At 67.5% G+C, this 24,971-nt stretch overlaps 1 protein-coding gene across 2 annotated transcripts; it reads right to left on the bottom strand.

The window, feature by feature from the left end:
• Nucleotides 1-186: 186 nt before the first annotated feature.
• PIEZO1 (piezo type mechanosensitive ion channel component 1 (Er blood group)) lies at nucleotides 187-23,508 on the bottom strand. 2 transcript variants are annotated; one of them, XM_084294597.1, is made up of 51 exons: nucleotides 23,331-23,508; nucleotides 17,498-17,593; nucleotides 16,337-16,450; nucleotides 16,053-16,095; nucleotides 15,794-15,956; nucleotides 14,722-14,860; nucleotides 14,360-14,573; nucleotides 13,957-14,122; nucleotides 13,738-13,830; nucleotides 13,564-13,648; nucleotides 13,373-13,464; nucleotides 13,018-13,278; nucleotides 12,828-12,939; nucleotides 12,545-12,723; nucleotides 12,327-12,475; nucleotides 11,988-12,167; nucleotides 11,819-11,913; nucleotides 10,890-11,047; nucleotides 10,626-10,802; nucleotides 10,418-10,543; nucleotides 10,120-10,320; nucleotides 9,305-9,509; nucleotides 9,108-9,212; nucleotides 8,493-8,646; nucleotides 7,714-7,957; nucleotides 7,528-7,624; nucleotides 7,243-7,411; nucleotides 7,072-7,161; nucleotides 6,860-6,942; nucleotides 6,530-6,601; nucleotides 6,117-6,226; nucleotides 5,953-6,046; nucleotides 5,584-5,667; nucleotides 5,313-5,485; nucleotides 5,110-5,234; nucleotides 4,861-5,022; nucleotides 4,519-4,777; nucleotides 4,235-4,423; nucleotides 3,814-4,102; nucleotides 3,567-3,681; nucleotides 3,335-3,482; nucleotides 3,031-3,245; nucleotides 2,717-2,875; nucleotides 2,481-2,628; nucleotides 2,203-2,391; nucleotides 2,026-2,118; nucleotides 1,764-1,936; nucleotides 1,570-1,692; nucleotides 1,409-1,488; nucleotides 1,116-1,314; nucleotides 187-1,032 (listed from the first exon to the last, which is right to left on the bottom strand). In XM_084294597.1, exons 1-51 carry the CDS (start codon nucleotides 23,392-23,394, stop codon nucleotides 783-785), a joined length of 7,503 nt encoding a protein of 2,500 aa, XP_084150723.1. In that variant the 5' UTR covers nucleotides 23,395-23,508; the 3' UTR covers nucleotides 187-782. The 2 variants fall into 2 exon arrangements, with proteins under 2 accessions (XP_084150723.1, XP_084150722.1); XM_084294596.1 differs by having other exon boundaries at nucleotides 13,373-13,648.
• Between the last annotated feature and the right edge of the window lie 1,463 nt (nucleotides 23,509-24,971).

Raw genomic sequence — 24,971 nt, 5'->3', positions numbered from 1 at the left:
GGGGTTACTGGAGCTCCTTGCCCAGCCATGGTGACACCTGGCACCCAAAATGCTGTTTTTACACCCAAATTAATTTTTTTTATAACAGCAGAGGGGCAAGGAGACCCCCTGGGTGCCTATTTTGGGGGTGCTGGTACCCCCGGGGCATCATATCCCCGCTCCTGCCCCCCCCCACGTAAGCTGGGGTGGCCTCAGCTTTGTTTTTATTAGATATCTGTATAAATAAACCATTTGGATTTAAAAAAAAAAAAAAAAGTCACAAGTGTTTTCAGTCCGGTTGGGGGGGTGCCATCCACCCCACTGGGTTGGGGGGGGAGGTTGTGGCCCTGTGGCCCCCCCCCCCTTCCCCGATTTGGGGATGGGGGCTATTGCTTTAGAGTTCAACCTGGTTGTGGGGCTGGGGAGAGCAGGGAGGGGCCGGCTCCTGCCACCCCCCCCAGCAGCTGGGGTGCCCTGTGGGTGCAGGACCAGCTCCTGGACCCCCCCCCACCCCAAAAAAAAACCACCGGGGTGCCCATGGGGCCAGGCCCCCCCCCTGCTCCCCAAGGAAGGCACGAGGTGCTCTCGGCCGGTCAGCCGGCTTGAAAGCATCGTGGAAGGCAAAAAAAATTAAAAAAAAAAAAAAAAACACCAAAAAGCTCCTCCTTTTAAAAGCGAGAGCCTGGGCTCGCCCAGCGCGCCGTCCCGTGCCCCCCCCCCGGGCAGGATGCGGCCCCCGCGGGGCTGGTTAAGGCATTGGCGGTGATGTCCCCCCGGGGAGGGGGCCGGAGCCCCCTTCCCCCTTACTCCTTCTCCCGCGTCCACTTGATCATGGTCTCGGGGGAGCGGTAGAGGAAGATGAGCTTGGCGTAGAGCTCTTCCTCCAGCTCCAGCTCGCCCGTCTCCCGCACCAGGAAGATGTCCTGGCACAGCTTCAGGATGCGGTCCACGCAGGGCAGCTCCTCGAACATGATGGAGTGCGAGATCTCGCTGAAGAAACCCCGCACGAACTTCCCGATCACCAGCACGATGGAGACGTACAGCCCCATGATCCTGCAAGGGGTTTCGGGGTGAGGATCCCACTGGTGTCCCCCCCCGCCCCCCAACCCCGGCTCCTCCGTGCCCTCCTTACGCACCCGTAGCCGGCCAGGAAGCCCAGGCTGGGGGGGCTGACTTTGTCGTTGAAGATGACCATGGGCAGGATGTTGCCGTCGCGAGGGGGGGCGTCCTTCAGCCTCACCACCCACCACTCCAAAAAGCTGTCGCTGCCCTGCCCTGAGCCCACGCGCTCCCGTTTCAGCTGCACCTCCACGTCCAGGTAGCTGTCCTCTCCATCTGTGGGGAGGACAGGGGGGGGTCAGGGCACGGTGTGGTGGCTGAGACCCCCCCACCAATGCGTAAAGGGGGAAAAAAAAAAGCAAAAAAGCACCTGGAAGGAGCTGCTTGACCGGGTTGGCTTCGGGGCCGTTGGGTGCCCGGATGTATTTGGGGAAGAGCTTGGGCACTTGGCTGCAATGAAGCGGGGATTAATCGGGGACACAGGTGGTGTCCCCAACCCTGAGCCCCCTCCCCGTGCCCGGGGACACTCACACGGGGGCGTCGCGGGTGCCCTGCAGCAGCTGGGCCAGCTCCACGCGCTCGGGCGCACCGGGCTGGAGGTCGGTGGTGTGCTTGTCAAAGGTGTGCTCCACCGTGCCGCCCTTCCCCAGGTCCCTGCGGGCGGAAAGGGCTCAGACTCGGGGGGCTACCCGCTGTGTCCCCCCCCTCGGTGACCCCAGCGTTACCTCTGGAAGGTCCAGGTGAGGCGCAGGGTGATGTCCGAGGAGCCGTTCTGCAGCTCGCGCCGCATCTGCTCCCGGCTGGGCGGGCTGATGCTCCACAGCGAGCCCGAGCTGCCCTCGATGCGCGCCGTGACGATGTCCTCGTAGCCGTACAGCGTGATGAACTGCATGGCCACCTGCGGAGGGGACGGGGGCACGCGGCTCGGCACGGGTGGCACGGAACCAGGAGGGTTCAGGGGGGTTGCTTAGGGGATTTGTTTTTTACCGGCTGCCTCTCAAATTGGTTCGTCAGCGCTTCGTAGTCCTGGGGGGTGAAGGGCTGGATGGACTGCTGCTGGGCGCTCATGGTGAACAGGGGCTGCGGGGACACGTGGCGTCAGCGGGGACGTGTGGGGGACCCCGGCATCCAGCCCCAGCCCCGAGGCTGCCCCCCGTTCCTCACCTCGTACCCCCCCAGCTTGAGGGTGACGGTGACGTCGATGGGGTGGTTGACGACGCCCACCACCGAGCGCACCAGCGACATGAAGAGCAGGGGGAACCAGATGATGGCCACCAGGAAGAGGATGATGAGCCCCCCCATGCCGTACTTGACGATCTTCTTCTTCTTCTGCCCTTTGGGCTGCGGGTATTTCTGCGGGGACAGGGCGCAGGGGTGCCAGGGGGATAAGGGGACACCCAGCCGGGGCCACCCCGATGGGGACGGGCGCGTTGGGGTCCTACCTTCTCCGTCTCGCGGCTGCACTTGATGATGAAGATGTTGGCGTAGATGTCTTCCACGCACATCCAGTTGGACAGGGACAGCGTGGTGTCTGTCCACACCCAGTCCATGACGGCGCGCAGCTCCACCAGGAAGGGCACGAGGCGAAACCTGTCGGGGACGGGGAGAGGGGGCTGCTACGGCTCCGTGCGCCCACCTGGGGCCCCGTGTCCCCCCTGTGCCACCCCGCGTCCCCTACCCCTGGAAGAGGAAGAGGTTGAGGTGGTTGTATTTCTTGGTGAGGAAGTTGCCCAGGATGCGCGTGGGGTAGCCGCAGCGGATCTGGTAGGCTGAGAGCGAGAAGTAGATGCACTTGACGAAGTACCACAGCTGGGCCACCGTGTTGAGGCTGAACAACCTGCGGGAGGGAGGTGTCACCCCTCCGGCCACCCCAGCCCTTCCCCGGCCATACGGGGCCACCACGAAGGGCTGGGGCCACGAAGGGACCACCCCACGGCCTCAGGCACCCAAGGAGCACGCAGCGCCCTGGGAGCTGCTCGGTGGGACCGGTACCTTTCGGTGACGGCCGGCAGGATGAAGAACATCCAGAGGTGGATGCTGAAGACCAGGATGACCTGGAAGATGAGCTTGCCCAGCACCGTCTTGCGGAGGTAGAGCGCGCGGTCGATCACCATGGTGGTGAACTGGATGAGCAGCATCACCAGGAAGGCCTCGGGCACTTGGTCGTCCGACAGCGAGGAGGTGATGTCGGCGGCCGCCGAGTGTTTCTGGGGACGACGGCGGCGAGGTGAGGACAGAGCCCGGCCTGACCCCGTGGCCGGGATCCACCCCGCAGAGCTCCCCCCCCCCAGCTCACCCCAAAGGCCCAGAAGCCGAAGATGATGATGATGAAGTCGACCACGTCGGCCAGGAACATGAACGCGTAGACGTCGGTGGCCGCCCGGTAGCGGGTGTGCAGGATGTCCCGAAAGAAGCCACGCACGGGCTGGTAGGTGTTCTGCGCCCTGGGGGGGGGACAGGGGACGGGGGGTCACCGGGGGGGCTGGGAGCCGCAGCCCCCACCCCAACCAGCACCGCAGGGCACCCACACGGTGAGGAAGAAGAGCTTGACCCGGAGCCCCAGCGCCTTCAGCTTCTTCTGAGAGTGGCTCTGCTTCACCTCTTCTTCCTCCTCCTCCTCTTCCTCCTCCTCCTCGCCATCCCCTGTGGGCGAGACGCAGCACGAGTGACCTCGGGGCCCTGCGGGGCGGCATCCTGCCTGGGGGGCCACGAGCCTTGCCCTGTGCTGGGGCGCTCAGCACCCCCTGAAGCTCAGCGATGGGACGTGGCGCTCACCTTCCTCCAGCGCAGCCTTCGTCTCCTTGTTCTTCCTCCTCTTCCTCCTGAAGCGCAGCTGGGTGGCCGCATCCCCGGCCCCCTCCTCTGCCCCCCCAGCATCGCCCTCTGGCCCCGTGGCTGCGCCCGGTGCCCCCGGTTCTGCCGGCGGCGCCGTCCCCTCCTTGCCCACCGCCGGGGGTCCTGCTTCCTCCCGCCGCTCCTCCTCCTCCTCCTCCTCCTCCGCCCGCTCTGCCTCCGGCTTCTTCTTGGCGAAGGGGTCCTCCTCGTGGTCCCACAGCCCGTAGCACTGGGGAGGGTGGGGGTCAGGGTGGCTGCTGCCACCCCCAGCCCCATGCACGCCCTCCAAGACCCCGCTGGGGCCATGGGGCGCGCCCAACGCGGCGAGGGCCCGTCCAGAAACGGGTGCCCCGGGGCTCACCAGCAGCAGCGAGCGGTGGAAGAAGAGCACCAGGAGCTGGACGAGGTCGTACTTGATGTAGCGATCGGTCTTCTCCAACCCCAGGATGCGGGGTGGGAAGAAGGGCTTGCCCTCGTTGCGCACCAGCATGGCGTAGCCGTTCCAGGGGAAGAAACCGAATTGGAAGAGGTATTTCACCACCACCATCACCTGCGGGGACGCGGGGGTCACCGGGTGGCATCCGGGGTCACCGTCGTGGTGCCGTCGTGTCCTCGTCCCCCTTCCCCGGCCACCCCCCTGCCCACCTCGGTGAAGATGATGGCGGTCATCCAGAAGCGCTTGGTGGGCCGGGGGATGGAGAGCATGGCCCAGAGGAAGACGAGGATGGGCAGGAAGAGGGAGATGACGGAGGCGGTCACCATGTTGTTGAGGATGATGACGAAGTAGCAGAGCAGCTCGGAGTGGGCGGCCACGCAGCGGTAGAGGGCCAGCAGCAGCTTCAGGAAGCGGTTGTGGGACTGGTAGAACTGCTCCGACCCCTCCAGCTCCACGAAGTACAGCCGCCTGGGGAGAGGGGGGGCACAGGGGCTGAGCCTGCGCCCCCGACCCACCGCGTCCCCATCGCTGTCCCCGTGTCCATCCCATACCTGCTCAGCAGCAGCTCGCTGGCCGTCCGGGTGCGGTTCTGCGGCAGGGCCAGGAGCTCCCGAGAGCCGGCCACGTCCTCCTGCGACCCCCAGCTCGTCCCCTGCTCCTGGCTGCCAGGGGGGGGCTCAGCCCCTCGGCCGCGCTCGGCTCCGTCGCGCCCGCTGGGGACGGCACGGGGCCGGGTGAGCGCGCTCCTCACCAGCCCCACGGCGCCGGGCGGGCACCCCCCGGGGGATCTATGCACCTGCCTGGAAGCGACGCCGTTTTGGGGGTCCGCACCCCCAGACACCCTCTGGCTCGGCTCCTCGGGGGGGGGCTCCTCGGGGGGCAGCAGGTAGAGCTCATCCAGGACCCCTCGGTGCACGTCCTCGCCCTGCGGCGGGCACGGGGTGAGCGCCGGCGCGGTGCCACCGTCCCCCCCATGCCCAATGTCCCCTCCCCGGGGGGTCACCTTGGCCAGGCGGCGCGTCAGGACGTATCTCTCGAGCCGCAGCACCGTGGACATGTCGGCGTGCTCCCGCGTGCAGGCGTCCAGCCACTGGGTCAGGCCGTCCACCATGGCCTGGCACAGCACCCAGAGGAAGCGCAGGGTGTTCAGCGCCCGCTGCAGCACGTTGCCCCGCTCTGCCGGGGCGAGGAGAGAGGGGCTCGCGGCTTCGCACCCGCTCAGCACCCCCCCGAGACACCCCACTACAGCTGGCAGGGTCCTGCTGAGCACCTACCAGATCCTTCCTCCTCCTCCTCCTCCTCCTGGCCTTCGGCCTCTCCAGGCGACTCCAGCGCCTCCTCCCTTCCTCTGCTGTCCCCTGCAAGGCAGGCAGCAGGTCAGGGCCCCTCCACGAAAAGGGACGGGACATTATTTGTGACCTCTTTTTGTGGCTTCCCGGTCCCCCATCCTCTCCATCCAACTTTAAAAAACCAAGGGGGATGCACAGCTCACACCCAACCCCATCTTAGACATCAGAGAATCCACACACACCCACTGGGAACCCCGCTGAGATGACGCCCTGTTACAGGACCCCGAGGATCAAACACCAGCCGTACCCCGCCATGGTGGCCCCCAGCCCCATTTTGGGGCCCGCCAGCCCCACCTGCAGCGAGCTCATCCCCCGGCAGCTCCTGCTGCTCCCGCTCCTGCTGCCGCAGCGCCGTCCTGGTGTTGGTCATCCAGGCCTGGTAGGCGAGCTGATTTGGGGAGGGGGCCATCAGCACCCGGCGGGCACGGACGGCCCCCCCAGCCCCTTGCCATGCCCACCTGGAAGGCGCTCTGCCTGCCCGGCCGCGGCTCCTCCGGCACCGCCGCCGCCGCCTCCTCCTCCTCCTCGCTGTCCGACTCGAAGAGGAAATATTCCCCCGAATGCAGCACTACCGGGGCAGCACGGGGTGTCACGGGGTGTCCCCATCACCGTGTCCCCTCCACCTGGCACAGCTCGGTGCCACGGACACCCCCGAGGATCCCCGCTGGGGACACCAAGGTCCCCAGAGAGGGGTCCCTCCAGCGCCGAGCCCTGCGGGCACCCCACATCCATGCCCCCCGTTAGTGCTCAGCAGCAGAAAACGGCCCGGTTAATGCCCAGCGTGGGGGTCTGGGGGGGGCATGCAGGGTGTCACCTCGCCGAAAGCACCGTCACCGCTGCTCCCTGCCCGCGCCCCGTGCCGGGGCAGTACCTGTGGCGTGGTCTAACCACGGCCGCCACCACCGCTCCCTCTGCCGGGAAGGGTCCGCCGGGCCACCGGGCGCTGTGGAAGGGCAGCAGGGGCTGAGCGGGGCTGGGGGGCGAGCCGTCCCGGCGTGGGGGACGTTTTTTTGGGTAAGGGGGTGTTGTTTGTGCGTGTAGGGGGGGTGTTCACCGCTGCGCTCCACCAGGCTCCGCTGGTCTCCCCCCAGCTCAGCGAGGAAAGCCGGGGGGGGCAAAACGTCGCCGATGGGTCGAGGCCACCCCTACGGGGGGGGGCAGGAGGGGCTGGGGGCTTGGGACGCCCCCTGTAGGGTCTCACCTGGCCTGGCCTCATCCTGGCCCTCGCCGGCGGGCAGCCGCTCCTGGTGGTATTTCTCCTGCTTGGCTCGGATCCGCTCCATCCTGCGGGGCGCAGCACAGGCTGCTCCAGAGCTCCCCAAAGCCCCCAGGGACCCCAGCGTGATGCCGGGCTGCGGGGCGCTTGGGGGGGGGCGCAGGGGGCTCCCGGGTGCCCCCCCAAAACCCACTCACTGCCGTTTGAGCTGGGCCAGAGACTTCTTCTCGGCCTGCCGGTGGGAGCGCATGCTCTTCAGGATGCTGGCCTTGAACAGCGCGACGCCCCTGCGGGGATGGAGATGGTGAGGTGGGGGGGGACACCCGCACCCGGCACTCCTGGGGACCCCCGGGGACCCCCAGGCTCACCTGGAAGCCTGCAGGGCGGAGGCTTGGAGGTCCAGCATGACGTGCAAGAAGTAGTAGCTGAGGAAAACGCGGCGCTGGAGCAGGAGGAAGAAGAAGCAGATGCTGTCCCAGATGATGCCAGCCTCCTCCACGGGCAGCGAGCAGTCCTGGTCCTTGCCCATCTCCTTGGCTAGCAGGGAGAAGTGTGGGGGGGAAGCAGGTAAGGCAGCACCCCAAAAAATCCCCCTAGCCCCATCAACGCAGGGCAGGGCAGCCTCCAACTCGCCCCCCCCTGCCGGTGCTCACGGTCGTAGTAGCCCTTGACGGTGCAGACCAGGCTGAAGAGCTGGATCACCCAGCAGAAGTTGCTCTGCATCTGCTGCACGAAGACGCAGGAGAGGAGCTGCGGGAAAAGGGGCACGGCACGGGGTCGGACCCCTGGGGACACCCGGGGTGACCCCAGGAGCAACCCCTGGGGGCTGGTGCCCTCACCGACAGCATGTTTTTGGAGATGATGACGGTGATGTTGTAGAGGATGAGGCAGTCCCAGAGCACCAGGCGCGCCCGCGCCGGCTTGCGCAGCATGGCGGTGCCGAAGAGCAGGAGGTAGAAGCAGGCCAGCAGGTAGCCGAGGCCGAAGAGGCTGATGCGGGTGGCCCCGGTGATGAAGACCACCACCAGGACGAACCAGAAGAGGTAGCGGAAGACCACCACCTTCGCCATGTCCAGGTACGACCTGCGGGATGGGGCGCTCAGGGCAGGGTCCCCGCCTCCTCCCAGCACCAAAATTGGCACCGCCTGGGCTCGGGGTGCTACCCCCAGCCAAACCAGCAGGTCCCGATCATGTTATGGGGTCCCAAAGCTTGGGGTGCTACCCCCAGCCAAACCAGCAGGTCCCGATCATGTTATGGGGTCCCAAAGCTTGGGGTGCTACCCCCAGCCAAACCAGCAGGTCCCGATCACGTTATGGGGTCCCAAAGCCCTTGGGTACCCTGGTGCCCATCTCAGACCAGTCTTGGGGTACAACGTGCCTTGTCCCAGTCCATGGGTATCCCAAAATCCATGCGTGATCAAGCATGCCCTTGACTACTTGATCTCCCCAGAGGGTCCCCCCACAGCCTCGGGGTGCTCCCACCCCAGATGTAGGGGCACCACCCTGGTGGCACCATCCTGGTGGCACCATCCTGGTGGCACGGGTCCCGTCCCAGCCCAGTCCCCGTCCCAGTGCCACCGGGTCCCATCCCCGCCCTCGGGGCCCCCATCCCTCGCACCGGCAGTGGATGAAGTTGGGCGTGGGGTTGTGGGGGTCCCTGCCCAGGTCCAGCCTGTCCGCGTTCTCGCCCGCCGCCCGCAGCCACTCCTCGGTGCGCTCGGCCACGAACACCCGCCACTGCTGCGCCGCGCACAGCAGCAGCACGAAGTCGTCTGCGGGGCACACGGCTCAGCCAAAAGGAGGGCGGGGCTTCCAGAGGCCACGCCCCCTCGATAAATAAACGGGCGGGGTCACAGAAAGCTCCTCCCCCCGATTTGGGCGGTCCCATTTCATGGATGTGGATGTGGGCGCATTGCGCGTCCAAAAGGGGGTGTGGTCAACCTCAAGCCCCTCCTCCTGGAGGGGTGTGGCTTTCAGCAGGCTCCTCCCACAAAATGGGTGTGGTCACAAAAGCCCCTCCCATCCTACAAAATGGGCGTGGTCTCAACCAAGCCCCTCCCCAAATGGCTACAAGCCCCTCCCCCGTTGGGTATCCATTGACCCGTGCGTTATCCAAGAGGGGCGTGGCACCTCCCAAAGCCCCGCCCACATTATAGCCCCGCCCACCGGTGGGTGTGGCCAGACAGCCCCTCCTGACCCCCCCGCAGCCCCCTCCCCAGCGGGGGGCACTCACTGATGAGGTTGGTGGATTTGGGGGCCACGAAGAAGTCGGGCAGGTAGAGCCACTTGATGAGCGCCGAGTTGATGGGCAGCGACCGGCTCCAGCGCCACGGGTAGTCTGCGGAGAGGGGAGGGGGGGTACCGGGGTGACCACCCTCCCCCGAGACCCCCAAATTCCATCCCCCGGACCCCTCCCAGCACGCCCCTTACCCACGCAGAGGGCGGGCGGCATGCCCACGCACAGCAGGTACTGGTAGAGGAGGAAGAGCACGAGGAAGAGGCAGTATTTGGGCCAGAGGCGGGCGATGGCCGCGCGCCGCCGCCGCGTCAGGATGACGACGAGCCAGCAGCCGTGCAGGATCACCATGAGGTTCATCCGCTGCCCGATCACGTTCACTGTCATCAGGAAGCAGATCTGGAGAGTGGGAGGGTGGCAGCTCAGCCCCACGTGTCCGTCCTGTACCCCGCGTGTCCGTCCAGTACCCCCATGCACCCCATGTGCCTGTCCCATACCCCCACGTACTCCAAATGTCTGTCCTGTACCCTGATGCACCCCACGCATCTATCCCATACCCCATGTGTCCATCCTGTGCCCTGATGCATCCACCCTGTGCACATCCCATACCCTGATACACCCCACGTGTCCATCCCATACCCTCACGCACCCCACATGCCCGTCCTGCACTCCCATGCATCCATCCTGTGCCCGTCCCACACCCCACATACCCCACACATCCATCCTGTACCCTCATGTGTCCGTTCTATTTCCTAACGCATCCATCCCATACCCCAATGCATCCATCCTGTACCCCCATGCACCCCACGTGCCCGTCCCATACCCCCACACGTCCACCCCATGCCTGTCCCACACCCCACGTGTCCATCCTGTACCCCCACGCACCCCACACATCCATCCTGTACCCCCACATGTCTGTCCTGCACCCTGATGTGTCCGTTTTGTACCCCAACGCGTCCACCCCACACCCCAACGCATCCATCCCGTGCCCCGTGCCCCCGCCGCCCACCTCCAAGCCGAACTTGTAGTAGAAGTAGTTGACGAAATACTTGGCGCAGCTGCCCAGGCCCTGGTCGAGGTGCTCGCGGGACACGTCCTCGAAGACGGTCTCGGTGACGGGGGCCACCAGCTGGTGCTGCTTGCGGTAGTACTCCTGGCGCCGGTACACCACGGCCTCGAACACCAGCAGCAGCAGCACCAGGAGGTGGTTCTGGGGAGGGGGCGAGGTGGCGCTCAGCTCCGCCGTGCTTGGGATGGGGACGGGGAGAGGGGACCCTGCCCTTTTTCCGCCCCCCGCCCCAGCCCACCTGGATGTAGCCCAGGTTGGGGAAGCCTTTTCGGATGCCGAACCAGTTGGCGGGGTCCACGGGGCCGCGGTACAGCGTGGAGTTGCCCAGCTCCTCGGGGCTCAGGTTGGTGCCGTTGAGCTGGGGCTGCGAGGGCGCGGACACAGGGGTCAGCACCCACCTTGGGGAGCCGGGAAGGGCCCCCCCGAACCCTCCGGCGCCCCGGCACCTGGGTGCAGTTGCTGGAGTACTCGCTGGGATCGACGATCTTGAGCTGGTAGAGCATCTTGCAGACGATGATGATGCAGGTCCAGACGGTGGAGAGGCACGAGGCCATGTGGCGGAAGCGGCAGTAGGGCATGGCGAAAGCCCACAGCAGCACCAGCAAGAAGTTCATCAGCGACACCTGGGGCAGGGAGGTGCCGTCAGCACCCCGGGGTGCCCAGCAGAGCCCCCCTCTACTCCCCAAAAACCTGGGTCCCGGTGCCCCTACCTCCTGCAGAGCCACCCAGACGGTGTAGAGAGCCACCAGCTTGAGGACGTGGAGCTCCAGCAGGCGCCCCACGAAGACCTGCCCGCGGGTCAGCGTGTCCGAGAAGGTCCAGCCCAGCACGATCAGGCGCTCCAGCACCAGCCCCCACTTGGTGGGCACTGTGGGGACACGGGGACAGTCACCGACACCCCCGCACCCATCCCTGGGTGGGAGCACACCCCAACCCAGCCCTGCGCCCACCCGGTCCCTTCATGGCTTGGAGGATGCCATAAACCCACCCCAGTACCCTCCCAGGCTCCGAGGACACCCCAACACATCTCTATATCCTCTTTGGCTCGGGGGACACCCCAACACGTCCCTATAACCCCCTTGGCTCCGAAGATATCCCCAAACATCCCTATATCCTTCTTCTTGATTCTGAGAACACCCCAATCCATCCCCATATCCCCCTTGGCTCCTAGGACACCCCAACACTTTCCTATATCCTCCTTGGCTCCGAGGACACCCCAACACATCCCTTTATCCTCTTGTCTCAGGGGACACCCCAGTCCATTCCCATATCCCCCTTGGCTCCGAGGACACCCCAATCTGTCCCTATAACCTCCTTGGCTCCGAAGACACCCCAATCAATCCCCATATCCCCCTTGGCTCCGAGGACACCCCAATCCATCCCTATAACCTCCTTGTCTCAGGGGACACCCCAATCCATCCCCATATCCTCCTTGGCTCGAGTATGCCCCATCCCATCCCATCCCATCCCATCCCATCCCATCCCATCCCATCCCATCCCATCCCATCCCATCCCATCCCATCCCATCCCATCCCATCCCATCCCCATCCCCATCCCCTGGCCCCTCCTGGGCTTGTAGAACACCAGCCCACCCCACACCCTCTCCCAGTCCCCGAGGACACCCCAATCCCACCCGTACCCTGCGAGGCGGTGTCGGAATCGCCCGCCTCGGTCCCGGCGCTCTCGGCGACGGCTGCGCCCCGCAGCAGGCGGCTCCCGTGCAGCTCCTCGGGTCTGTGGGTACAAAGGCTCAGCACTGGGGACACGGGGGACACGGGGGGGGGACACCCCAGTGCACGGGGCCCTACCTGGGGATGTGTCGGGGCCGCGGCTCGGCGGCGGGGACGTGCTCCAGGTCGGTGATGTGCATGAAGGGGCGGTGGAAGTAGTGGAGCTGCAGGATGCAGGCCAGCAGGAAGAAACCCGGGATGAGGGTGCTGGAGAAGAGCTCGGAGACGCTGAACTGCTCCAGGCCCAGGTCACCCAGCCTGGCCAGGGAGGGGACAGCCCGGTCAGCTCGGGGACATCTCCGTGCACACCCCCCGTGCGGCACGGGCAGCCCCTCGGAAGGGTTTGGGGGGTTCAACCCAACCCTCCCGTGCCTCGGTTTCCCCATCTTTTGGCTGCGCCCCGATGCCGGCACTCACTGCTGGTTGGTGAGGCCCGTCAGGTTCCTCCAGTACATGGGGAAGTCCTCGAACTGGAAGGTGTAGACAGCGATGAGCACCAGCATGGTGTACGCCACCACCAGCCACCAGAAGCCCTTCAGCACCTTGCGCCACAGGCTGTAGTACACCTGGGGGGACAAGGGACGTGAGCACGGTGCCACCGGGCCGGTGACAGCCTCCCCGTGTCCCCCCCTGACCTGGAAGAGGGTGAGGCAGAGGAGGAAGAGGAACATGTAGACGATCTTGTAGACCACGAGGCGCCCGGCGAAGCTGACCACGATGAACATCCCGGCGCAGACGCAGATCCAGTACTTGGCGTAGAAATCCCTCACCAGGGCACCCAGCGCCTTCAGCACGTCCCGCTGCCGGCTGGGCTCTGCAAGGCACGGGCACATCCCGGGGGTGCTCAGCTTTGGGGTTAGGGGGGGGAAAACGGGACACCCCTGCCGCCCCCCGAAACGTCCCCGAGGGACCCCTCACCCGTGTCCGAAACGGTCACCTCCAGCAGCGGGGTGGCCGGGCACGTCCTCGTTAGCAGCTTCTCCTTGACGAACTGCCGCACCAGCAGCCAGAAGGTGAGGGTGAGCAGGAGCTGCGGGGACAGGCGGTGAGCGGAGGAGACAGGAGGGCACCGCGGGGAGGGGGACGGGGATGGAACAGAGGGGTTTACCTTAGCCCCCAGGTCCAGGCAGGGGTATTTGGGGCGCACCAGCCCCAGCTGCTCCAGGCTCATGAGGCCGACGCGGGTGGGCAGCTCGGGGGCCAGGTCCATGCCCCAGACGTACTGCAGGCTGCAGAGCGCCACGCCGTAGAGCAGCAGGAAGGGCGAGCACAGCATGGCGAAGTGGTGCCGGCTCCGCACGATCCAGATGAGGCAGGACCAGAGCAGCAGCACGAAGGTCAGCCAGCTGTGGTAGGTGATGCTCCACACCTGGGAGGGGTGAAGCAGGACGCGGCTGCTCGCCGGGGCTGCCCGGAGAGGTGTGAAAGGTTTGGGGGTGCCCCCGTGCCCCCCCTGCCCTTACCATCATGGCAATGAGGGCGCAGACGTAGCTCTGCTTCATGATGACGTGCCACAGCGTCTGCAGGGGCAGCCGCTCCGCCGGACTCTTCCTGCCTGGAGCAGGAGCTGTGAGCCCCCTCCCTGAGCCCCTCTGCAGGCAGGGGGGAGCAGGGCAAGGCTTAGGGAGGGGGGAGGCGTTGGGGCCAGGCTTACCCGGCGGCGTCGCATCCCCCATGACGTGGACGGTGCAGTTCTCCGTGCCGCTGCCCGGCTTCCCGGTGCTGGGGGACAGCATGGGCTGGGGGGGGGGGGCAGAGAGGGCTGAGCGGGGCTCCCCCTCTCGCTAGGAACACCGGGGCGCTGCCCCCACCGCCTCCCCAGCCCCACCTTGGTGTCCTCAGCCACGCCATCGGTGTCCTTGGGCCAGCTCTCCAGCTCCACCAGCTCCCTCACCGGCGGCTGCGCCGGCACCGCCGCTCTCTGCGAGGGGAAGGAGCCAGAATCAGCATCCAGGAGCAGGACCGTGCCCCGTCCCCCGGCCCCATATCCCTCCGAAACCCCCTGCCCGGAGCAGCAGGGTGCCTACGGCCACGCGCAGCCCCTCACCCTGGCGTCCAGCCTGCGCAGCTTCAGCAGCGTGGCCACGGTGTAGTAGAGCAGCAGCAGGATGCCGGGGTTGGCGTAGACGGGCCAGGGGTGGCTGGTGTTGAGCACCAGGGCGTTGGGCCGGGAGCCGTTGCGGTGCAGGATGATGTCCTTGAAGCCAAACACCCTGCGGGGATGAGGTGGGGGGTGTTAACTCCTGCCTGGGGACGGCACTGTCCCCGTCCCCGCGCGCAGCCCTGGCACGGCACCGGGGCAGCCTCCAGCCGCCCTCCCCGGGGACCGTCCGCAGCCGGGAGCGGGCTGAGCGCCAAGCAGGAGCCGTGCTGGCTGTGAAACATCCCCGGGGACGTGGGCACGCAGCCAGGGACACGCAGGGGGACCCGCGGCCCCGTGTGCCACTCACCGTGCCCAGATGGTGGGGGGCGGGAAGACCCCCTGGACGAAGGGCGCTTGGTAGGCGTAGAGGCAGAGGAGGTGGACGGCAGCGTAGACGCCGACGAGGATGCAGAGGGTGTCGAAAGCCCTGCGGCTGGCCGGGAGGTGGCAGGCCCACCACGTGCACAGCCCCACGAAGAGCAGGTAGTAGACGCTGGAGGAGGCGGAGGGCAGGGTGATCCCTGGGGAGCAGCGCCCCGCGGGCGGTCAGTGCGCGGCCGAGCACCCCCGTGCGCCTCCGTCCTCCAGCCGAGCGCCTCCCCGGCGAGCAGAATCACCGAGACACCCCCAAATCCATCGTGCACCCCCCTCCCCAGGCCCCATACCCACCGGCCAAGGCCAGCAGCAGGATGGCCAGCCCCTTCCCGGCTGCCCACAGCAGCCAGTGCGCCGTCACCCGCAGCCGGGTGCTGAGCGGCGTGTCCCCGTCGGCCGCGCCACCGCGCCGCTCCACGTCCTCCTCTCCCCCCTGCCAGGAGAGGAAACACGGCGTGAGCCCCAGCCCGACTCGGATTCCTTCTGATTTCAGCCTGGATCCCCTCTGATTTCACCCCGCTGCTCGCCGTGCCTCAGTTTCCCCGCTGCGTGGGGCTCACGGCCGTGGGGGCGCCCTGCCCGGAGCAGCGCGGGCGCACGGCCCTGCACCTGGCCGTGTTTATCTCATTAGCTGTTTGGAAAGCGCCTCCGAAACACGGCTGTTTTTCTTGGCACCCGCACCCAGGTTCCCAGCACTGAGCTTTTTTCCAGGCTGCCTCCCGCGCTGGCCCCGCGCTCACAGCAAAGGCATTCGCTGCTGCCCTGGCTCTGGTTACAGCCCGGCCCTGTGGCCGTGGCCGGAGTGGGGTCGGACAGCCCTAAACCAGTGGGATTCACCCCAAAAATGGAGCTGAGCCTTGGTGTGGGGTCCCAGCAGGGTTGGGGGGTGCCATCAGCACAGGGCTGTCTGCCTGGGTGACACCGGAGCTGCTCGCACAGGGCACGGCGCCCCGGTGCCCCGCTGGCACCGGCATGGCACGGCACGGCTCCCATCGGCTCTGCCCCCGAGCCCTGCACCCCGCTGGCTCCGTCCCCACCCGTGGGCTCGGCCACCCCACGGAAAGCAGCTCCGTGGGGCCGGGCTGTTTGTGGGATCCCTATGGTAACGCGGGAGCAAACACGGGCACTCCTCCGCCGCTGAGTCACCCCGGCCCCGGGGAGGGGGAGGCGCAGGGGACGACCCGGGGCATGGCTGAGGTCCGTCCCCGACCACTCACAGCCAAAAGTCCCCTCCCGGGCTGCAACCCCAACCCGAAACCCGGGTCCCCAGGAGCATCCCACATGTCCCACGGGACTGTATCCCCAGGGACCGGCTGGCGGGACGTGGCAGGAGGGATGCTGCCGGGGGCACTGGCGTCACGCTCACCTGCTCAAGGGGCTCCAGGGACTCCGGTGGCCGGCCGCGGGTGGCAGCGGTGGCCTTGGGGACGAGGCGGCGGCACAGGCAGAGGCAGAGGGACGAGACCAGCAGGATGCCGACGTCGGGCGCCACGAGGCGCACCGAGTTGGGGAGGTCGTCCAAGTCCAGCCTGGGGGAAGAGACGGGCACGGGGGAGGGTTCAGGGGGGGCCCCCTTAGCAGTGACCACGTCACCGGCCCCCCCCCGGCACCAGGGAAACCCTTACCTGGTGACCCCGATGTGCTGGGCGAGGACCTCCCAGCTGCTGTCTGCAGGGAACCACAAAGGCGTTGAGATTGGCACCAGCCCCCCACGAGGAGACCGCCCCACACCGGGGGCCACGCTGCCCCACAGCACCCAGAGCACCACCAGGTCTCAGCAGCCCCTTAGCACCCAGCAGGGTGGGATCCTGCCCCCTGTCACCCCCCCCCTGGGGGCTCCCTTGCAAGCACAGGGTGGCAGGAGCAGGGGGGGAGGCACGGGCACCCCCCGGCACCCACGGGTACTCACTGCTGGGCCCCAGCAGGGCGGGCAGCGTGTAGAGGCATATCTGGAAAACGAAGTGGGCGAGGAGGAAGAGGATGCTGGTTCCCAGGAGAGCTTTGAGGAGGCGGCCGGTGTGACCTGGGAGACATGGGTGCTCCATCACCCACCACCCCGGGTGCTGCCAGCACCCCCAGCACCCCCGGGAAGCACCCCCGGAGCTGGGAAGGGTGCGCTGCCGCCATGCCAGCGATGCCAGCGATGCCAGCTCTCACCCTGCACCCCGCACAGCCTCCCCAGGAGCATCCTGCCTGCTGAAATCCTGGAGAAACTGAGGCACGGGGCGATGCAGGGAGCTGGGATCCCAGGGCCATGCTCCCTCTCCTTGCCCCAGCTGCCCCAGTGGCACGAGGCGCTTCCCCGGCACCGGGGTGCGGCGCGCCCCAGGCTCCTGCACCCATCCCATCCCATCCCATCCCATCCCATCCCATCCCATCCCATCCCATCCCATCCCATCCCATCCCATCCCATCCCCATCCCCATCCCCATCCCATCCCCATCCCATCGTGCAGGGGGAGCAGGCACCACCCCGTGCGCTTTTCCTGGCCGCTGGAAGGGCAGCGCGGAGCCCACGGCCACCCCGCAGCCGCGTGCCAAGCTCTCCCTTGGCTTGTTTTTTTTTCCTATAAACCACCGTGCTGCTGCTCAGCAGCTCCCGGGCTCGGAGGCCGTGGAAAGCCATGAAATATTCAGAGGGCAGAGCTTTTAGCCAGGGCCACCTTTCAGCCTGAAGGGCAGGGAGCCAGCAGGGCTACAGGCACGGCACCTCCGGGTGCCTGCCATGGGGGGGGAGGCGTCCCCTGCGCCCACCGAGGGGGACGCACCCCTCGTTTCCACCTGGGAACAGGGCTCAGGGCTGGGTGCTGTGCGTCCCTGCCCGCCTGGCACAGCCCTGAGGTTTCTGGTTAATCGGGCCGGGGCTCAAAATTGGCCACTCCGTAGCGGGAGGCCTATTAATAGCCGCACCGGGCTATAATTAACGGGACGAGGCTGCTGCACGGAGCCGCCCGGCCCGGGGGAAACCACAGAGGGATGAGGGCAGGTACCTGCTGGAGGGCAGCTCCCCCCCCTGCCCCTTAAAAATAGCCCCAAAACCCCCTGCCCGAGCCCCGGTTGTGGTGCCCTCACCTGAGACGGCGCGGTCGGCGGGCCCCGGGAACCAGGGCAGGAGCAGGAGGTAGAGCAGGTACACCAGGGACAGGACGTTGAAGCGGAACAGGCAGGCTGGGGACAGAGGCACGGGCAGGGTTAGAGGCACGGGGACGGCACCCGGGGCTCCCCACCCCACGAGGACCCCCCCCTCGCATCCCTGGGATGCTCTGCGGCATCGCCCCGACACCCCGAAAAGGACAGGGATGCCGAAACAAAGGGCAGTCCTAGAGATTGAGGTGATGGGGACGCAAAAACGATGTGAAAACCCGCTGCATTTCCACGCAGGATGGTGCTGAGCTTGGCGGGGGTGGCACAACCGGGTTGGGACCCCCACCCACAGCCCTTCACCTGAGCCCGGCCCCGCTCCGGGCACGCCAGTAGCTCTCCGCCTTCCCCCTGGCTTATTTTTAGACCCAAATTACAGCCTGCTTGCAGGCGTGAAGCCATCGGAGGAGCTGGGGAGGGACCGGGGCCGGCCCCAACCCCGCACCTGAGCCAGCGCCCCACGGAGCTGCCACCCCCAGGGACGGGGAGCGCAGGCTGGGGACACCCCGAGGCAGCTCCACCCCGAATTGGGGACGCAGCAATCCTGGTACAGGAGCTGCCACGAGGCCACGGTGATGGGAACAGTGGCTGCAGGACGCCCCCCAAGTCCCCGTTGGCCAGGAACGACGTTATGGGGGCATCCCAAAGCATCCCTGTCCCCTCTCCTGCAAACCCGAGGGACACGTCCCCGCTTTGGGGCAGCCCCGGGGGGGACCCCGCTGTGGGTATAGGGTCCCTTGGGGATGCAGGGGGGCGGGCTGGGTGCCAGGGGACGTGCTGCACACCGCGAGCCAGGCACGGCCCTTCCTGTGTTTACGAGGTTTCAATGGGACGGCGCATCCTGCAGCGGTGCGGGAGCCTCCCCACCACCCCGTCTGGGGGTGACGCAGGGTCTCCACCAGCCCCCCAAGATCCCAGGGGGCTCCAGCAGCCCCCGGGCAGGGTTGTGGGGCACGGGGTGGGCTCCTGTCCCCGTGCCCGGGGGGGGGGAACCTCGCATCCCACCAGCCGCCTCTCGGCGGTGACCCCGGCGCGCGTCACCTCCCCGCACGCCGAGGGTTGCTCGCTGCGTCTCGCAAGCCATGATCTCATGGAGCAAATATTCCTCTTCCCGCGCCAGCGGGCGATGGGGCCGAGAGGAGCTGGCCTGGCGGGGAGCGAGCTGCCGCTCGGGCTGACGTGGGGGGCAGGCAGCCCCCTCCCCGGGCCGGGGATCGACCCCGAGCGGGGCTGCACCCGCTGCGCACCCACCCTGAGCAGTCCCTGGGGGGGGAATATCCCCAGATCCCATCCCAGCCCTGGCTTGGGACATCCCTCCTGGGCTGGCCGTGGTGGTGGCAGGGATTTGGGGTCACCTGCAGCTGGCACAAAAAAGTGCCCAGCAAATGCCAGGGGAGCAGCCGGGACCCAGCCGGCACCGTGGGGTGGCCGGGGTGGCTCCCATGGGACCGGGGTGGCTCCCATGGGACCGGGGTGGCTCCCAGCCCTGTCGGAGGAGGAAACCGGTTCCCTGCGGTGCTGACGGTGCGGGGGAAAGTGCCGGCGAGGGGGGAAAAACCAGTTGAGCAGAGCAGGGAGAGCCAAGGGCGAGCTGCCCCGCGGCACCGGGACGGCCGCTCCTGCACCGAGCCTGCTCCTCCCCGCTGCGAGGAGCCCGCCGGGTGCAGGGCACGGCACCCACTGCTCCCCAGCACCCACTGCCCATGGGGTTTTGGCTCTGGGGGGCAGAATCTGGCTTGGCTGAGCACCCCCCAGCTGGGTTACGCTGGCTCCGTGGTCCCAGCCCTCCCTTCCCGAGCATCCCCCCCCTCCAGGGGACGCGGGAGCAGCCAGCCCTGCTCCCACGCTGCCGATCCGTCACGGTGGCTGGAGCTGGCAGCCGGGAGCACTCGCAGCGTTCACAGCAGGAATGTGCCAGGAGGAGAGAAATCCCAGCTCCGGGGAGCTGGGCGCGATGCACGCCGGCCTTCAGCCGCCCCTGGGGGTCTCCTGGGGGCCCTCCCGGGCTGGATCGGTCCCGGGAGACCCCCAGGGAGGGGATCTCCATGTGGGGGGCTGCAGCAGCAGCAGGTTTCAGCAGCAGGGAGGCATTTGGGGAGAGCAGGAGGGGTCGAAGGGGCTCAGTTGGGATGGAGACGCCCCCAGCCGCATGGCGAGGGGGCTCCCCGGACCCCCCCAGTGATGGAGACTCCCCCATGACCACACACTACGGCCACACGCAGCTCGGCACCGACGCAGCCACCAGCTCTCTGCGGGGACCCGTGGCCACCCAGGATTAATTAACCAAACTCCTGACCTCCCTGCGCGCCCTGCTGTACTCCCCTGACCCCACTGAGCCCCGTGTCCCGCAGCCAGATCCCACCCCACAGGCACCCTTGGGGTCAGGATGATGTCCCCATGGTGTCACCTCGCACCCAGCAAACCAGCTGCAGAACGAGGGACGCCCCCGGGCGCACGGCTCCCCGTGCCCTATGGCCCCATCCCACTGAGAACCGGCCGCGGGCACGTTCCCATTCCCAGCCCCATCCCTCCTAACCCCGGCTCCTCTTTCCGGGAAGAGGGACCAGCCCGGCCGTTTCACCCTCTGCATCCTGTTTGTGTGGAAAGCAGCTCCCAGTCCTGCCAGCACAGCAGCCGAGGCCGGCCCCGCTCCCCGGGGATGCTGCAGGAGCTGCCCCGGGACGCAGCGGCACGGGGAGCGCAGCACCAGCGGGGTGGGTGCCCGATGCCAGCCCCGTGCCCGGGGTTATGGGGCCGGCCCTGACGACCCCACAGTGCTGCTGGACAAACAGTGAGGTCCTCCAGCCCCAAATCCTTATCTGCACGGAGGGAAGCAAGAGCAGAGAGGTTAAGCAGGCAGCTGTGGTGCTGTGCTGGTCCCCCAGTGCCATCTGTCCCCCTACACAGGCAGGGTGCCCCCAAAATCATGCCCCTCATCCCCCCCAAACACGTCTCGCAGCACCAGGGCTGCAGGAGATGGGGACGGAGCCGTCCTGGGGGCCCCAGAGCCGCGTGCTCAGCACCAGGACACCTGCGCTGCTCTCATGGTTGCACCCCACTTGTAAACGGGGACCCCCAAATCCCTGCTGCCGTGGCACGGGGGGGGGGTCCTGGAGCCACCGTAACATTTTCCACGCGTGGCTCGTGCCACAGGGCAATGCTGGAGCCAAAACAACACCCCCCAGCCCCCACGGGGATCCCAAATGTTTTAGGGCATCCCAAGACCTTTGGGGAGGGGGGACGGTGAGGACCCCACGGGTTAACCCCACCGTGCCCAGCTCCCCAGGACCACCAACCCCCTGCAAACCCAGCCCAGCTGGGACACCGGCAGGCCCCAATGCTGCTCCCCGGGGGGCTCCATGGGGGGGTCCCGGGAGCCCCCAAAGCACCCCACAGCTGCAGGGCAGCGCGGGCACCGCACAGGCTCTGCGCCAGCCCCTGCGCAGCCCAGCCCCCGGCCTGCCCTTGGGAGGAAATGGAGTTATTGCTCTTGGAGACATTGGTGGCATTTTTTTTTTCCTGTGCGTGTGTTTTTTTTTACTTTTTTTTTTTCTCTTCCCTTTATTTCCCCTCATTTAAAAAAAGCACCTGACCACAGGAGGCAGCTGGCTGCAGCCCACGCGCCCAGCTGGGCACCGGCTCCCTGCAGCACCAGGACCCCCAAAACCCCGTGCTGGGTATGGGGGGGGGCTCAGCTGGGCAGGAGGGGCAGTGTCCTCGCCTCACCCCAGCCCAGCACCCCCAATTTTTGGGGGACACCCCCAGGGATGTGCTCCCTAGGTGCCTCAGGGCTCACCGGCACGGCGAGCGCTGCAGCACCAGCCGGATAAATGGCGAGGGGGGGCAGCAGGCTGTGCCCCCCACCCACCCCAGCCAGGCAGGATGGAGCTGAGGTTTATTGCGTCCCCACGCCGCGCAGGATTTGGCCCAAGGCACAGCTGGGAGCGAGGTGGGGGCCGTGGGAAGCTGGGGGGTGCCCCGAGCCGTGCCGCGGGGGCCCAGCTCCGGCGCCTCCACCCGCACGGAGCTGGCTGGGAGCCGCCAGCAAACATCCTCCGGACGCTGGGGAAAAGCCTAATTGCAGGGGAAGGAAGGCAGCAGGGCCGGAGGCAGGTCAGCCTCCGGGCTCTCCTCCCAGCCGGGGGGCAGCAGCCCCAGCCCCGTGCCTCAGTTTCCCCTGCGGCGTGGGACCCGTTGGGACACGGCCGCTTCCCCGGCGCCCGCTGAGTCACTCGCGCCTCGAGCAGGGCGGGTTTCATCTCCCGGGACAGCCGCTGCCCGAGCAGGGGCCCCAAATTTAACCGAGCCCCCCCCCCCCGGAGCATGCAGCGGAGGGAACGCCGTGCCATGCCCCCCCGGTGGCTGCAGGAGCCGGCCGGCCCCGGTGCGGCGTGCCACGAGGGAGCAGGGCGACAAGCACGGGGCAAAAGCAGCAGAAGCAGGGCACGAGGGCCATCGGCGCCGGGGTGGCACCCAAGAGGACACGTGTCACCCCCCCCGGGGATGCGCCCGGCTGGAAGGGCCTTGTGCAAGCAGCGCCCGGCCACCTTCCCAGCCCGGTTTGCAGGCAGGGTTATAATTAACCTCCTCACATCCTGCACGATGCACTGAGTCACTCGCAAGGGAGAGCAAATACAGAAGCTTTTTTCAACGCTCGCCGACTTCCTCTGCCAGCGAGGCTCGCCCCATTTGGGCTGCCTCCCCTGGAGGCACGGCGAGACCCCGTGCGCCCTCACCGGGCTCCCCAAAACGCAGCCGGGATGGGACTGGAGCTGCTCGGCTGCAGGTGACCCCGGTGGGACACACGTCCCGGGGTCCCCGCAGCGGGTGACACCCCCAAAAAGCTCCTCGCAGCTCTCCGGGTGGCACAAGCCCGCGGCCGGGCACCAGGAGGCCGTGGCACAATCCTGTTTACGGAGCCCGGCGAGGTTTTTCTTTTTTCCTTTGCGCCTACGTGAAGGTAAACGGAGAGCCCCGAAGACGCTTCCCAGGTTCAAAGGGATGATTTTTGCCCGGGGAGAGCCGGCACTCGGGCATTTTCCAGGCCAGCAGCCAGGCGGCTCCCGGCTCCGCACCGCCGGGGGCTGCAGCCGAGGTGCGCGCCCCCTGCCCGGCCCTGGAGGGGGGCGGTGGCGCTCCCGGCCCCCGCCCTGCCAAAAGGTCCCGGCTTTTGCCAAACCCACGGGGGGATGCATAAGAAAGGGGGGTACACGGGGGGGGTCCCCGGGGCCCGGTTCCATCCTCGCCCCTCCGCGGAGGCCGCTCCAACCTCCGCCCCCCCCCCCCCCCCCTCCCCGGGCCGGCAGCAGCGGGCGCGCCCCCGGGGCTGCGCGGAGCCGAGCGCGGCTCTTGGAGTCCCGAAGGGGGGGAAAAAAAAGTTGTGGGGAAGGGGATCGGGGCTCCCCCCCGCTCCGAGGGGACCCCGAGGTGCTGCCCACCCCCCCCAAACCCAACCCAACCCAACCCCGGAGCGTCCCGGCCCCGCTTCACCCGGGGGCTGCTCGTGGGAACCGCACCGGAGGGGGTTAAAACGAGGGGTTAAAACGAGGGGCAAAGGGGGGGGCACCACCACCCGCCCCCCCCCCCAAACCATGCACCCCTCGGGGGGGGCGCACCTCCAGGCACAGCGCAGCCCCCGCGCGGCACCCAGCCGGGACAGGGACCCCCCCCCGGAGCTCCCCCTTTATCGGGGCACCCCCCATCAGCCGGGGACCCCCCTCCCCAAAAAAATATGAAGCGCGGAGGGCGGCGCACGTGCACTCACCGGCGAGCAGGGCGAGCGGCAGCAGCAGCCAGTAGAGCCCCGCGCACAGCGCCCGCCGCTCCATGGCTTCAGGGGGCTGCGGGACGGCCCATGCCGTGCCGAGCCGAGCTGTGCCGGGCCGAGCCGTGCCGTTCCGTGCCGTTCACGCCCCGCCGGGGCTGGGCAAGGCCCCGGTGGCCGGTCCCGGAGCGCTGCGAGCGGCCGCGCTTCCCCCGCCCCGCGCCCGCCGCCTTTATAAAGCGGCGCCGCCCGGCCCCCTCGGCGGGCTGGCCCGGCACGGCACGGCTCGGCCCGGCACGGCTCGGCCCGGTCCCGCTCCGCCTAGCGCCGCCCGTGGGCACTGCAGCCCCCGGACATCGCTGGCACGAGTTGGCCGGGCTCAGCCCCGCAGGCAGCCCTCGGGTAGGGGGGCGTTGGAAGCGGGGAAATTGCAAGAAAAGGGTGAAATCTGCAAAAAGACGCGGCTCCCGTTTGCTCCTCGGGGTAATGATAATAAAAAAAAAAAGTGCGATCAGGGATTCTTGAGGCTGAACGACTTGCACAGGGTTTGGGAATGCCCATGCAGGGTCCTGGAGCTGGGGCAGGAGCCCCCGGGACCCCCGAGCAGCCGTGTCCCCGTGGGGCCGGGTGCCCCGTCCCGTGTCCCACCATCGCACCCAGCCACGAGGGCAGCACCGCGGCACCCAGGCAGTGCTGGAAGCTGCCGGGAGCAGGAAGCATCAGCCCGTAAAATTCTCTGCATTCTTTGGCTTCGCCGCCTCTGTTTTCCGAACGCGCTCGCTCGATGGCCGGGCATCCAGCTGGCTCCCTGCCGACCTGCTCCCTGCCTCGGTGGGCTCCGCTCTCCATCCCGGGCTCCCCTGGGGCTCTTTCCACTGCCACAGGAGCCCCGTCCATATGGACATCACTACAGCCCCCAAACCATGCGCAGCACAGAGCCAAGGACCCCCCTAAATGGGTTCGGTGGGGGCACAGCCCCGTGTGGAAGCTGGGGTGGGCTGCAGGCACCTGAGCCACCTCTGAGGCTGGCACCCAGGAAAATTCACTCATACAAATAAAACCCTCGTGAGCACCAAACCACGAGGCTGTAAATCTCACGGCCATGGCACTGGAGACCATCACTGCACGAGCCCCAGGCTGCATCCCCAAACCCGCAGCAGATCCTGGAAGGGGCGGCGCACGGTGCCCACCCCAGCCCCCTGCTCCCAGCCCCGAGCACCCCGAGCGGAGGCTGCGGGAGTAAATGGGCGCGGGGAACGGCACCCCTGAGCCCTGCCTCGCGCAGCCGAATCCGGCCCCGCTCCACTTTGCCGGCCTGGCTCATGGTGCTAAGAGCCATGCTGAGAGCAGCGCGGCCCCATAATGAGCTGCGGGCACGGCCCTGAGTGCCCGGCAAGGAGCTTTCCGGGCGGGCACGCTGCTCCATGTCCGGGCAGTGCCATAATTAACTCCCAGCCATGCAGATGGGGACCCCACAGCCAGCCTCTGCAGCCGGGGCTGCTTATGGGGCGCAGCCACCAAGCAGCAGCAGCTTTTACAGGCTGGTTCCCTATGAGTTTTGGGGAAGGAACGAGGCTGAGGGCTCCCTGCCCTATTTTGGGGCAGGACCCTCGCCATGCGCTGCGCCCCATGGCACGCACC

The sequence above is a fragment of the Netta rufina genome (genome assembly GCF_964035555.1).
Source record: "Netta rufina genome assembly, chromosome: 13".
NCBI lineage: Eukaryota > Metazoa > Chordata > Aves > Anseriformes > Anatidae > Netta > Netta rufina.
This window is presented reverse-complemented; position numbering and strand designations above follow the sequence as displayed.